We start from the raw sequence: 12,436 nt of genomic DNA, 5'->3' as shown, positions 1-12,436 counted from the left end.
GGTTCTAAACACACTTCCTCCTCTGGAAGTAGGCCATTTGCTGGTGAAGTTCTTGGCAATATTAAGGGTCCACGTCATAGTTTTCGGGTACAATGGCTGAATTACTGTAGCGAGGGAAAAAGATCGAAATTCACAATGTTTAGTAATAGACAGTTGCCAGCTTTAACTATGTCTACTGCCAGATTTCTACTTTAAAATTCAGATCAAAACACACACACACATCAAAAATCAATTCTATTATAGATAAGTATTTTTCTTAGAAAACTAAGTAGTCCTAAAAATAGCTAAATATTAAATGTGTATATGTGTTTTATTACTTCAGTATTTAGAATTTAAATATGAAGAAAAAATGACAACTTAGAAATGATTCTCAAAAACAATTTAAATCAATTTATTCAGTTTTGTACACGTTTGATTTTTTAGAAAAATCTATGGCTTGGAGAAATTAAGTGAAAAGGTAAATAGAAAATTTTCCCAGTTAATATGGGGTTCATACATTGAAACTCAACAGAGTTAATTTGGAAGGAATTTTTATTTCATGTTTGAATATACAGGTTGGTGACTTTTTAATTTTTTTCAAGATGTATTTCTTATAATTATTTTTGTGCTAAAATATACATAAAACTTACCACCATAACCATTTTTAGTGTACAGTTCATTGCTATTAAGTATATTCACATGGTTGTGCAAACATCACCAGCCATCTGCAGAACTCTTTTCTTCTTGCAAATCTGAAATTCTGTACATACTAAACAATAATTCCCCATTTCTCCCTTCCCCAGAACCTAGGAACTACTATTCTATTTTCTATCTCTAGAAATTTCACCACTCCAGATACCTCATACAAATGGACCTATAGCATTCATCTTTTGTGAGTGGCTTATTTCACTTAGTATAATGTCCTCAAGATCCAACCATATTGTAGCATGTGTCAGATTCCCTTCCTTTTTATTGCTGAATAGTATTTAGTATTCCGTTGTGTATATATGTGTGTATAAAGGTTGGTGCAAAAGTAATTGTGGTTTCGGACCATGAATTTTAAATCATTATAAGTAGGCTCAAATACATCTTTATTAATCAAAATAGGAACTATTACAATCAACACATCTTTGCCAATGAGAAATAAGTTTGTTTATTCCTGTAGCGAGAAAAATCCATGCTTTGGGATTCGACAAACTCTTGGAAAGCATTTTCTGCATTCTGCTGGTTCTGGAAGTATTTTCCCTACAAAAAGTTGTCGAGATTCTTGAAGAAGTGGTAGTTGGTTGGTGAGAGGTCAGGTGAATGTGGTGGATGAGGCAAAATATCATAGCCCTATTCGCTCAACTTTTGTAGTGTTGGTTGTGCAATGTGCAGTTGGGCGTTGTCATAGAGAAGAATTGGGCCCTTTCTGTTGACCAATGCCAGCTGCAGGTGTTGCAGTTTCCAGCACATCTCATCGATTTGCTGAGCATACTTCTCAGATGTAATGGTTTTGCCGAGATTCTGAAAGCTGTAGTGGATCAGACCAGCAGCAGACCACCAAACAGTGACCATGACCATTTTTGGGTGCAAGATTGGCTTTGGGAAGTGCTTTGGAGCTTCTTCTCAGTCCAACCACTGAGCTGGTCATCACTGGTTGTCCTATAAAATCCACTTTTTGTCGCACATTACAATCTGATTGAGAAATGGTTTGTTGTTGTTGCGTAGAATAAGAGAAGACACTTCAAAACGACAATTTTTTTGATTTGTGGTCAACTCATGAGACACCCACTTATCGAGCTTTTTCACCTTTCCAATTTGCTTCAAATGATAAACTACCATAGAATGGTCAATGTTGGGTTCTTCAGCAACTTCTCGTGTAGTTGTAAGAGGATCAGCTTATGTAATTGCTCTCAATTGGTTGTTAACTTCCGATGGCTGGCTACTATGCACCTCATTTTCAAGGCTCTCATCTCCTTTACAAACTTCTTCAACCACCATTGCACTGCACATTCATTAGCAGTTCCTGGGCCAACTGTGTTGTTGATGCTGCGAGTTGTCTCCACTGCTTTTTGACCCATTTTGAACTCAAATAAGAAAATCGCTCAAATTTGCTTTTTGTCTAACATCATTTCCATAGTCTAAAATACATATAAAATAAACAGCAGGTAATAAGACATTAGCAAAAAAACCCATAGATCAAGAAATGCACATTAAAATTATGTATAACATAACCATGTTTATTTAAGAATATATTCCAATATCAAAGGCAAATTCAACAATGCAAAAACCTCAATTGCTTTTGCACCAGCCTATATTTTGCTTATCCATTTGCAATACCATATTTTGCTTACCCATTCATCAATTGAGGATACCTCCACTGATAGCTAAATTGCTTCTACCTTTTAGCTGTTGTGAATGTTGAGATGAGCATCAGTGTACAAATATTTCTTTGAAACTCTGCTTTCAATTATTTTGGATATATATCCAGAATATTGACATAGTAAAAAGTTAACCCAAGAAACTGGAGAAAATATTTGCAAATCATATATCTGACAAGGATTGATATCCAGGTTATATAGAGAACTCCTAAAACTACACACACACACACACACACACACACACACACACACACAATTAAATAACTCGATTTAATAATGGCCAAAGACTTCTCTCCAAAAAAAAAAGATATACAAATGACCTATAAGCACATGAATAGATACTCAACATCACTAATCATTAAGAAAATGCAAATAAAAAGCACAATGGGCTACCACCTCACATCCATTAGAAAAGCTACTATTAAAAAAACATGTGAGGGGTAAAAACTACAACTATTGCACTATTTTGTATACCTGAAACTAATAAAACAAACAAACAAACAAAATCCCAAAAAACTGGGGACGGCCGAGTGGCTCGTTGGTTAAGAGTTGGCTTGGGAGCNTATATATATATATATATATATATATATATATATATATATATATGCACCCCTATGTTTACTGTGGTGCTATTCACAATAGCCAAGTATTTCATCTTTTCTTATGGCCGAGAAATATTCCATTGTGTATATATATGTACCACATCTTCTTTATCCAATCGTCTATTGAAGGACATTTTTATTGTTTTCATGTTTTGGCGACTGTGAATAATGCTGTAATGAACATTAGGGTACATATATGTTTCAAATAAATGTTTTCAGAAAATACAAAGCAAGAAGAAAAATTGCTATTATTTGCAGACAATATGAGCAGACATACAGAAAACCCCAGAAACTCAACCAAAGAACTGTTGGAACTAATCAACAAATTCAGTAAAGCTGCAGGATAGAAAATTAACATACAGATATTAGTTGCACTTCTATACACTAACAATAAAACATCTGAAAAAGAAAAAGACAACTATCACATTCATAATAGCATCAAAACATTGAATGCCTGGGGATAAATTTAACCAAGGAGGTGAAAGACATGTACAACAAAAACTACAATATTTTGCTTACAAAAATTGGGGGGAAAAAATGGAAAGACATCTTGTGTTCATGGATCAGAATTAATATTGTTAAATATTACCCAAAGTCATCTCTATGTTCAATGAAATCCCCATCAAATTACCAATGGCTTTATCACAGAAATAGAAAACACAATTCTAAAATTTGTATGGAACCATGAAAGAGAGCTTATCTTTTTCCCTTATGACTGTCTTATCTCCTGACACTCCTTATTAACTTCATAGTTACTTTCTGGTCTATTGTTTTTCCTAAAAGGCCTGCTATCTCAGTATAGCAAGGCAGTTAGTCCTCCATGTTCGGCTGACAAAATGATTGCCACTGTAATTGACAATACTCCAACAAATCAAGTAATCCCCTATTTCTTCCCACCTATCCTGAAGCAGTGGCAGCAAAACTAATGGTTTTCGTATCTTACTGCGTCCTCGTTAAATTACCCTGTTGACAGATCTGGGGCAGGAGAGGTGGGGGCAGCCCCAGGAACTAAAATTCACACTTCTGTTAACTGATGTAGGTTTCAAGAATAAATACTTTTTAGGTTGCCTTTGATTAATTTCCAGAGTACTGAAATGGTTGGTCTTGACAGTTTTAGTCAACCTTTTTAGTTGCTTTTGGAGACATGGTTTTGTTGACCTTCTTCCTCTATATTGCAATATGTGAGAAATCTAGCTCTACTTGCTTTAAAATTTGTTCTTTTTATTTATTAAATTTATTGGGTGACATTAATTAGTAAAACAATATGTTTAAAGTGTACATGTCTATAATACATAATCTATACATTGCATTGTGTGTTCACCACCCAGAGTCAATTCTCTTTCCATCACCATACATGTATATTTGATCCCATTTTCCCTCTTCTACCACCCTCCTCCCCCCTTTTCCTCTGGTAACCACTAAATTGTTGTCTGCGTTTATGAATTTTTGTTTCTTTGTTTGTTTGTCTTGTTCCTTTGTTGGTTTCAGTTTTATAATATCCCACATATGAGAGAAGTCATATGGTTCTTGACTTTTTCTGTCTGACTTATTTTGCTTAGCATAATAATCTCATGATCCATCTATGTTATCACAAATGGAAGTATTTCATCTTTTTTTTTATGGCAGGGTAGCATTACATTGTGTATATGTACCACATCTTTATCCAATCACCTATCGAAGGACACTTTGGTTGTTTCCATATCTTGGCCACTGCAAGTAAAGCTGCAATGAACATTGGAGCACGTATATCTTTATGAATAAATGTTTTCAAATTTTTGGGGTAAATACCCAGGAGAGGGATTGCTGGGTCATATGGTTATTCATTCTTAATTTTTTCAGGATCCTCTATACTGCTTTCCATAGTGGCTGTACCAATTTCCATTCCCACCAGCAGTGTATAGGGGTTTCTTTTTCTCCACAACCTCTCCAGCACTTGTATGGCGGGCCAGCTGCCACAAGTCGATCAGTACCCGAAGGGGGGAGTGGGAATGAATAAAAAGACACTCATACAAATGCTGATGTGGCCGGTCTTCAGTGATGCTGAAGCCCCGAGTTTATTTCTCATCACCAATATATGCAGTTTGAGTACGTGCAACACTGCAGGGACAACTATGCATTACCTCATTCAGAAGCAGATCATTAACTATCTACTGGAGACTTAAAGATCAGAGGGACNTATATATATATATATATATATATATATATATATATATATATGATGGGATTTACTTGGCACTAAGAAAGATTGAAATCTTATCATTTTTGACAACATGAATGGATTTAGACGGCATTATGTTAAGTGAAAGAAGTCAGACAGAGAAAGACAAATACCATAGATCTCACTTATATGTGGATTCTAAAGAACAAAATAAACAAACACACAAAGCAAAAACAGACTCATAGATACAGAGAACAAACAGATGATTGCCAGAGGGGACAGGGGTTGGGGAACTGGTTGAAAAAGGTAGGGAATTAAAAAATACAAACTGGTAGTTACAAAATAGTCACAGAAATAAAAAGTACTGCAAAGAATATAGTCAACAATGTTATAACAACTATGTATACTGCCAGGCAGGTACTAGACTAATCGGGGTGACCACTGTGCAAATTATATAAATGTCTAACCATTATGGTGTACACCTGAAACTAATATAAAATTGTATTGAAAGTCAACTATAACTGAAATAAATAATAGTTAAAAGATAGGTGAGTAGATATAAATACATACATACATAAATACATTATTACTGAAATAAATTTGAAAAACTCATTTCATTTTTACATAAAAGGTTCTGTTGGTTCCCCAATTGATAATATTTCTTTGCATACTTCTTTTATATACATATATATGCATATAAAGGGGGTGCCAAAGAAATGTATACACATGACTTGTATTCATCTTTTGTTATCGGTATATATTACTACAATTTTAATAGTTTTTTCCTTTCTTAAAATGTATATACATTTTTTTGGCACCCTCTGTATATACACTTATATATGTACGTGTGTGTGTGTGTGTGTGTGTGTGTGTGTGTGTGTTAACAACACACGTTTGGAAAACAAAATTGTAAAAATACCATTTACAATATATTATATTAAAAATAACATACTTAGAAATAAATATAACAAATACTCTATAAGGTAATATAAATTTATGACACTAGTCAATGACCAGTATAATTTATGATAATAAATTATTTATATGATATTATTTACCCCTTATATTCCGCATTCTCTCTGTTGCATGATTTTCTTATTTCATTTTGTTTCATGATCATAATGGTGAAAATTATGAGAAAGGGCAAAGCAATGTAGAAACTTAGAATAAGCCAGTTGTTCCGATGTACACTGTAGTCTTTTTTAATAAAAATTGTATCTAGGCATGAAAGATAGGGGTCAGTAGATATTCACTGAATATTTAAATAAATTTATATGTCTTTTACTTTAATCATATATATGTGTATATATATACATATTATATAAAACATAATTGAAATTTTAATACATTGCAGACTCTTATAGGAAAAATCAAAGGACATTTAAGTCATAACCCAAAACTTTTCCCATAAGTTTCTTATTTGTATTTTATGCATATTTGTTTAATTATTATGGTACTACATATGTTTTGAGTACTGCTTACTATGTTTATCTTATTTATGACATCAATATTTTAAAACATAATAATACATTAGCAGGGCTTAAGTTAAAATTCTAGAAAGGGGGCTGGCCGAGTAGCGCGTTAGTTAAGACTTGGCTTGGGGGCGCAAGCTCTGAGCAACAGGGCCCCAGTTTGGATCCCACATGAGGGCCAGTGATGCTGCGCCCTCTACAGCTAAGACGGTGAACAACAGCTCGACCTGGTACATAGATACAGATGCAGATACAAGTATAAGTATAGATAAGGATTTTATTTATATGCATAAAATATAAATACTAGATGGAGAAATATGAGTCATTTAAAAATGGTTTCCTCCAAGGAGAGAAACTGACTTACCTGTAACATGTTAAATACCCTTTTGTTATTTCTCACAATTTAAAAATTGAAGTATTACACAATTCAGACAAGTATACAATATATAAATATATTAGCAATGAATTAGCAAAACCACCCAGATCTCAAAACAGACCCTGCTGGAATCCCAAAAGCATCCTCAGGACATTTTTCAAATCATCATTCCTCTCCAAAGGTCCCAAGTTTGTTGATTTCTTCCATGATTATTTATGTTATTCAGTTTTTACTGAAGTATAATGTTGTTAACAAAAATACGTGCATGCCATAATTTACAGCTCAAAGAAATTTCTAAATTGAGCACATTTATATAACCAGCACCAAATTCAGACAACATTACCAGCACTTTAGAAACCCCAATCTGCTTTCTTCCACTCACTATTCTTCCCAAAGATAATCAATCACTACTTTGGTCTCTAAGAGCATAGGATCATTTTTGGCAGATTTTAAACTTTATATAAATAGAATTATGTTAATGTTCTTTTTCTTACCTAATTTGGGATTCACCCATATTGTTGCTTACAGTTGCAAAATGTCCATTCTCATCTCTACATACTATATCTTTGTATAAATGTAATAGCCATTAATGTATTCTATTCCCTATGAGCACTTGGGCAATTTGCAATTGTGGATATTATGAATAATGCTGCTATGGAATATTATGAATAATGCTGCTATGGATATTCTACTACATGTTTTTTTGTTGTTGTTGTTGTTGTTTTTTGGTTGAGCCATCCTGCCACCTGTCGACAGCTCAGTGGCAGCTCAGCTCAGGCTGGGACTCGAACTGCTGTTGATAAGAGCTCACACTCTTCAGCGAGCTCTTAACCAACTGAGCCACTCAGCCAGCCCTTTCTATTACATGCCTTTTAGTCAACATATGTACACGTATCTCTCAGATATATGTCCTTGAGAGTGGCAATGCTTATTCATAGTAGATGCCTATATTCAACATTAGCAAATATTCTAATGGTTTTCCAAAGTGGTTGTAACAATTGTATTTTCATTAGTGGATGATAGTCTTGGTTGTTGCATATATTTGATATTTCCCTCCCTATAGTTATTATTTATATATAATGAAATGCAAACATTTTAACTGTACCAATGAATAACATTTGACAAACGTATACCCCAATGAGACAAACATTTAAAAGATTTTTGTTTTTGTTTTTGACACTTGTGGATTTTCTCCATTGAGTGTAAAATTCTTATAATTGTTATTTGATAAGTAAGATGGCTTAACTAGTGTCTGAGATTTGACAACAAAATAGTATGAACATCCTCATGTATGTTATTTAAATTTTGTTATTTTAGCAGCTTTATTGAGGTATTTTGACACATAATAATTTGACACATAATTTAAAATGTACAATTTGATAGGTTATATGTATATGAGTATATCCACGAAACCATTACATTAATTAAAATAATGAATGCATCTATCATCCAAAGTTTCCTCTTGCTACTTTATAATCCTGCTATGCTGCCACTCCCCCAAACAGGCAATCACTGATATGATCTGCATTGTCTCAGTATCATTTAGTTTGCATGTTTTAAAATTTAATACAAACAGAGTCAGACAGGAATTTATTCTTTTTAATCTTGTTTCTTACTCATAGCATAAATTTTGAGATGCATCCACATTGGTGTATATAACAACACTTTATTCCTTTTAATTGTTCAGTGGTATTCTGTTGTTTGCATATGCCACATTTTGTTTATCCATCACCTGTTGATTTATATTTAGGTTGTTACCAAATTTTATCTATTGCAAATAAAGCTGCTATGAACATTTGTGTACAAAGCTTTGTATGGGTCTAAGCATTCTATTCTCTTTGGTAAATAGTGAGATGACTAGATTGCATGGTAAGTGAATATGTACCTTTTTAAGGAATTGTGGAACTGTTTGTACAATTTTACATTACAACAGCAGTTTATAAGACACTATCCTTCCATGTTGGCCAAGCTCCATGAGGTTAGTCCTTTAAATTGAAGCAATTTTTAAAGAATGTAATGATATATATTTGTGATGGTAATTTGCATTTCCCTAATAAACAATAATGTTGGGCATCTTTATATGTGCTTATTTGCCATCCATATATTTTCTTTGATAAAATATTAGTTCAAATATTTTTCCCATTTTTATAGGGTTGTTTTTTTATTATTAAGTTTCAAAGATTATTTATATGTTTGAAATATAATTTTGTATATGTTCTGAATGCAAATACTTTATTAAGTAAATAACTAATAGGGACTTTTGAAGAGCAAAAGTTTATAATTTTGATGATGTCCAATTTATCATTTTTCCTATTTGGATTGTGCTTTTGGTGTCATATCTTAAAAAGTCTTTGCTTAACTGAAGTTACAAAGGCTTTCTTCTAGAAGTTTTATATATTTTGGCTTCATGTTTTAGTCTGTGATCCACTTTGAATGAATTTTTGTATGTGGTGTTAGGTATAGATCTAAATTCTCTCGCTTTTCATGCACATGGGTATATAATTGTTTTAGCACCTTTTGTTAAAAAGGCTATCATTTCTAAACCACGAATTTGACCTTAAAGGCAAAAGAAGTAAAAGTGAAAATAAAAGAATGAGACTATATAAGACTACAAAGCTTCTGCACATTATAAGAAACCAACAGCAAAACACAGAGGCAACCAACAAAATGGAAGAAGATATTTTGCAAACAACACCTCCAGGGCAAATAACTCATACAACTCAACAACAAAAAAACAAACAATCCATTTTAAAAATGGGACCTGAACAGACACTTCTCCCAAGAAGAAAATCAAACAGATATGAAAATATACACAACCTCAATAGCTATTAGGGAAACACAAATCAAAACCACAATGAGATACCACCTCACACCTGTTAGAATGGCTATCATCAACAAGACAAGTAATAACAGGTGTTGGAGAGGCTGTGGGGACAAAGGAACCCTCATATACTGCTGGTGGGAATGTAAATTGGCATAGTCACTATGAAAAACAGTATGAAGATTCCTCAAAAAATTAAAAATAGAATTACCATATGACCCAGCAATTCCACTCCTGAGTGTTTATCCAAAGAAATCTACAACACTAATTTATATATATATATATATATATATATATATATATATATATATATATATATATATATATNACACATATATATATATGTTAAATCATTGCCAAATATATGATTTGTAATCACATTCTACTAAACTGCAAGCTGTCTTTTTACTCTCTTATTTTTCAGATCAAATATCTTTCATTTTGACCAAATCCAAATTTTCCTTATGGTACATGATTTGTTCTTATGTGTATGAACTCTTGGTATAGTTCTAAATCCACAAAATTATCTAAGTTTTTTCCAAAATGTTGCATAATTTAAACTTTTACTAACTATAATCACTATGCTATATATTAAATCCCCAGAAATTGTTCACTTTATAACTGAAAGTTTGTACTTTGTACCCTTAGGCTGACATCTCCCATTTCCCCCAATCCCCAGCCAGCCCCTGACAACCACTGGGAATAACTTTTATTGAAAACGGAATTTCTTTTTTGAGGTGATGAAAATATTCTAAAAAACGTCTTAAAATTGATTGTGGTGATAATTACACAACTCCGTGAATAAAGTAAAATCACTGAATTGTACACTTAAATGAGTGAATTCTACAGTATATGAAATTTATTTTAATAAAGCTGTTTTAAAAAGATAATTGACTGTTTAAACAAAAATAATTACAATTTATAACATATACAATTATAACAGATGACTTACTTGAACCTATGTGGAGAACCAACTGAACATTTTATATGTGAAGCGAACTTCTGTTTCACCAATAATGCATTGTATTTTAATAGAATCCTTATGTGAGTATGCTATTTGAAGTCTTATGGGTTCTTTGAACTATCCAAACTTGTGAAATCATTGCAAAGCAAAATTAGTAACCTCAGTAAATAACTGAAACTGTCTATATTTTTATCTTAAAATATGTGGAGGTGAGTGAGATGAGGTTAATGATTTCAGAAAACAGAAGTTTGTAAATTTACATTTTTTTCTTAAACAGACAGTTATTTAACATATTAAATTGTTCTATGCCCAAGTGTCACTTAAAATACAAGGCTATGTCATGATAAAGTTCTCAAGACTGAGAAAGTGTTACTTGATAACAAATAAAAAGATAGGTCAATAAAAAAGAGGATCCAGGATAGCAGAGTAGAAAAGACTGTGCTTGCCGCCTCCCTTGACCACATTAAAATTACAACTAAATTACATAACAGTCAACCTGGAGAACCATCAGAAGTCTCACTAAATAAAAGTCCTATAACTAAGGATATAAGGAAGAAGCCACTAAGACACTGGTAAGAGGGGCAGAGATGCGAAACAGGCTGGCCCCACACCTGCGCTGGCAGTGAGGGTTCGTAGGAATATCTCAAGCCATGGAGGTCCCTTCCCTTTGGAGGAGGAAGAGACCGCAGGCCCACACCAGCCTCCTCAGCCTGGAGGACTAGTGCCGGGAAGAGGAGCCCTCACAATACCTGTGAAAAGCAGTGGGGATTCTGCCCATCTGGATGAGACGAAAGGCTGCAGAAAACCCAGACATCTTCTTAAAGGGCCCGTGAACAGACTCACTCACTCACAGGTACTTATCCTGGGCTCCAGCGGAGGGATGGTGACTCAGGAGGCATCAGAGACATACAGTGAGAGACTGAGTTGTGTGGCTTAAGGGTGAGGACTGGAGGGACAGTCATCATTTTCCTTAAGTAGAATCCTCCTCCTGTGCAGTTGGCAGGTAGGCGCCTGTTTTGAGCCGTATCCACATGGCCAAATCTGAATCTGCATTGGCCTAGTGAATTCTGGTCACTCCACCCTGGTGACTCTCTGGGTCTCCTCCCACCTAACTTGTGCAACTTCGGAGGTATTTTTATGGCCAAGAGCCAGCCCTGCCCACACTGTACTTGTTTGTGGACACTCTTGGGGAAGCATGGGCCCCAGATGGTTGGCAGCTGGCCTCAGGGTGCTCTGGGGCTTAGTAGCTCCATGCTTAGCACTGACACGAAACCAGAATCTGCATTAACCTGGTGAACACTACTCATCCCAATCTAGTGATTCCCCGGGATGTTGTCTCAGCCAACACATGTACTACCTGAGGCTCTATCAGTGGCTGAGCCTTACAAGAGCTGGCAGGTGGCAACAGGCCTCGAGGTACCCTGGGCCTTTTGCAGAGCTAACCCAGGCCCAGTAAATAAACAAACAAGAAAAGAGAGCTCTGTGCACTGTTGGTAGAATGGCAAATTAGTGCTGCCACTATGGAAAATGGTTTGGAGGTTCTTTGAAATATTAAAAGTAGATCTACCATATGACCCAGCAATTCCTCTTTTGGGTGTTTATCCGAAGAAATCCAAAACACTAATTCAAAAAGATATATGCACCTCTATGTTCATTTCAGCACTACTTACAATAGCTAAGATATGGAAGCAACCCAAGTGC

The 12,436-nt window shown here is 34.3% G+C and overlaps 1 protein-coding gene across 1 annotated transcript in view; it reads right to left on the bottom strand.

Annotated features, from left to right (window-relative positions):
• Nucleotides 1–1,314: 1,314 nt before the first annotated feature.
• Nucleotides 1,315–12,436, bottom strand: part of ADAM18 (ADAM metallopeptidase domain 18) — a gene marked incomplete at its 5' end in the record, with an annotated part of 80,707 nt that continues 69,585 nt past the window's right edge. Inside the window, 2 exons of the mRNA XM_019634112.1 lie at nucleotides 1,315–1,492; nucleotides 6,161–6,320. Coding sequence (XP_019489657.1) covers nucleotides 1,315–1,492; nucleotides 6,161–6,320 — 338 coding nt within the window. The remainder of the gene's footprint in view (nucleotides 1,493–6,160; nucleotides 6,321–12,436) is intronic.

Source organism: Hipposideros armiger, unplaced genomic scaffold (assembly GCF_001890085.2).
Source record: "Hipposideros armiger isolate ML-2016 unplaced genomic scaffold, ASM189008v1 scaffold_1503, whole genome shotgun sequence".
NCBI classification, from domain to species: domain Eukaryota; kingdom Metazoa; phylum Chordata; class Mammalia; order Chiroptera; family Hipposideridae; genus Hipposideros; species Hipposideros armiger.
This window is presented reverse-complemented; position numbering and strand designations above follow the sequence as displayed.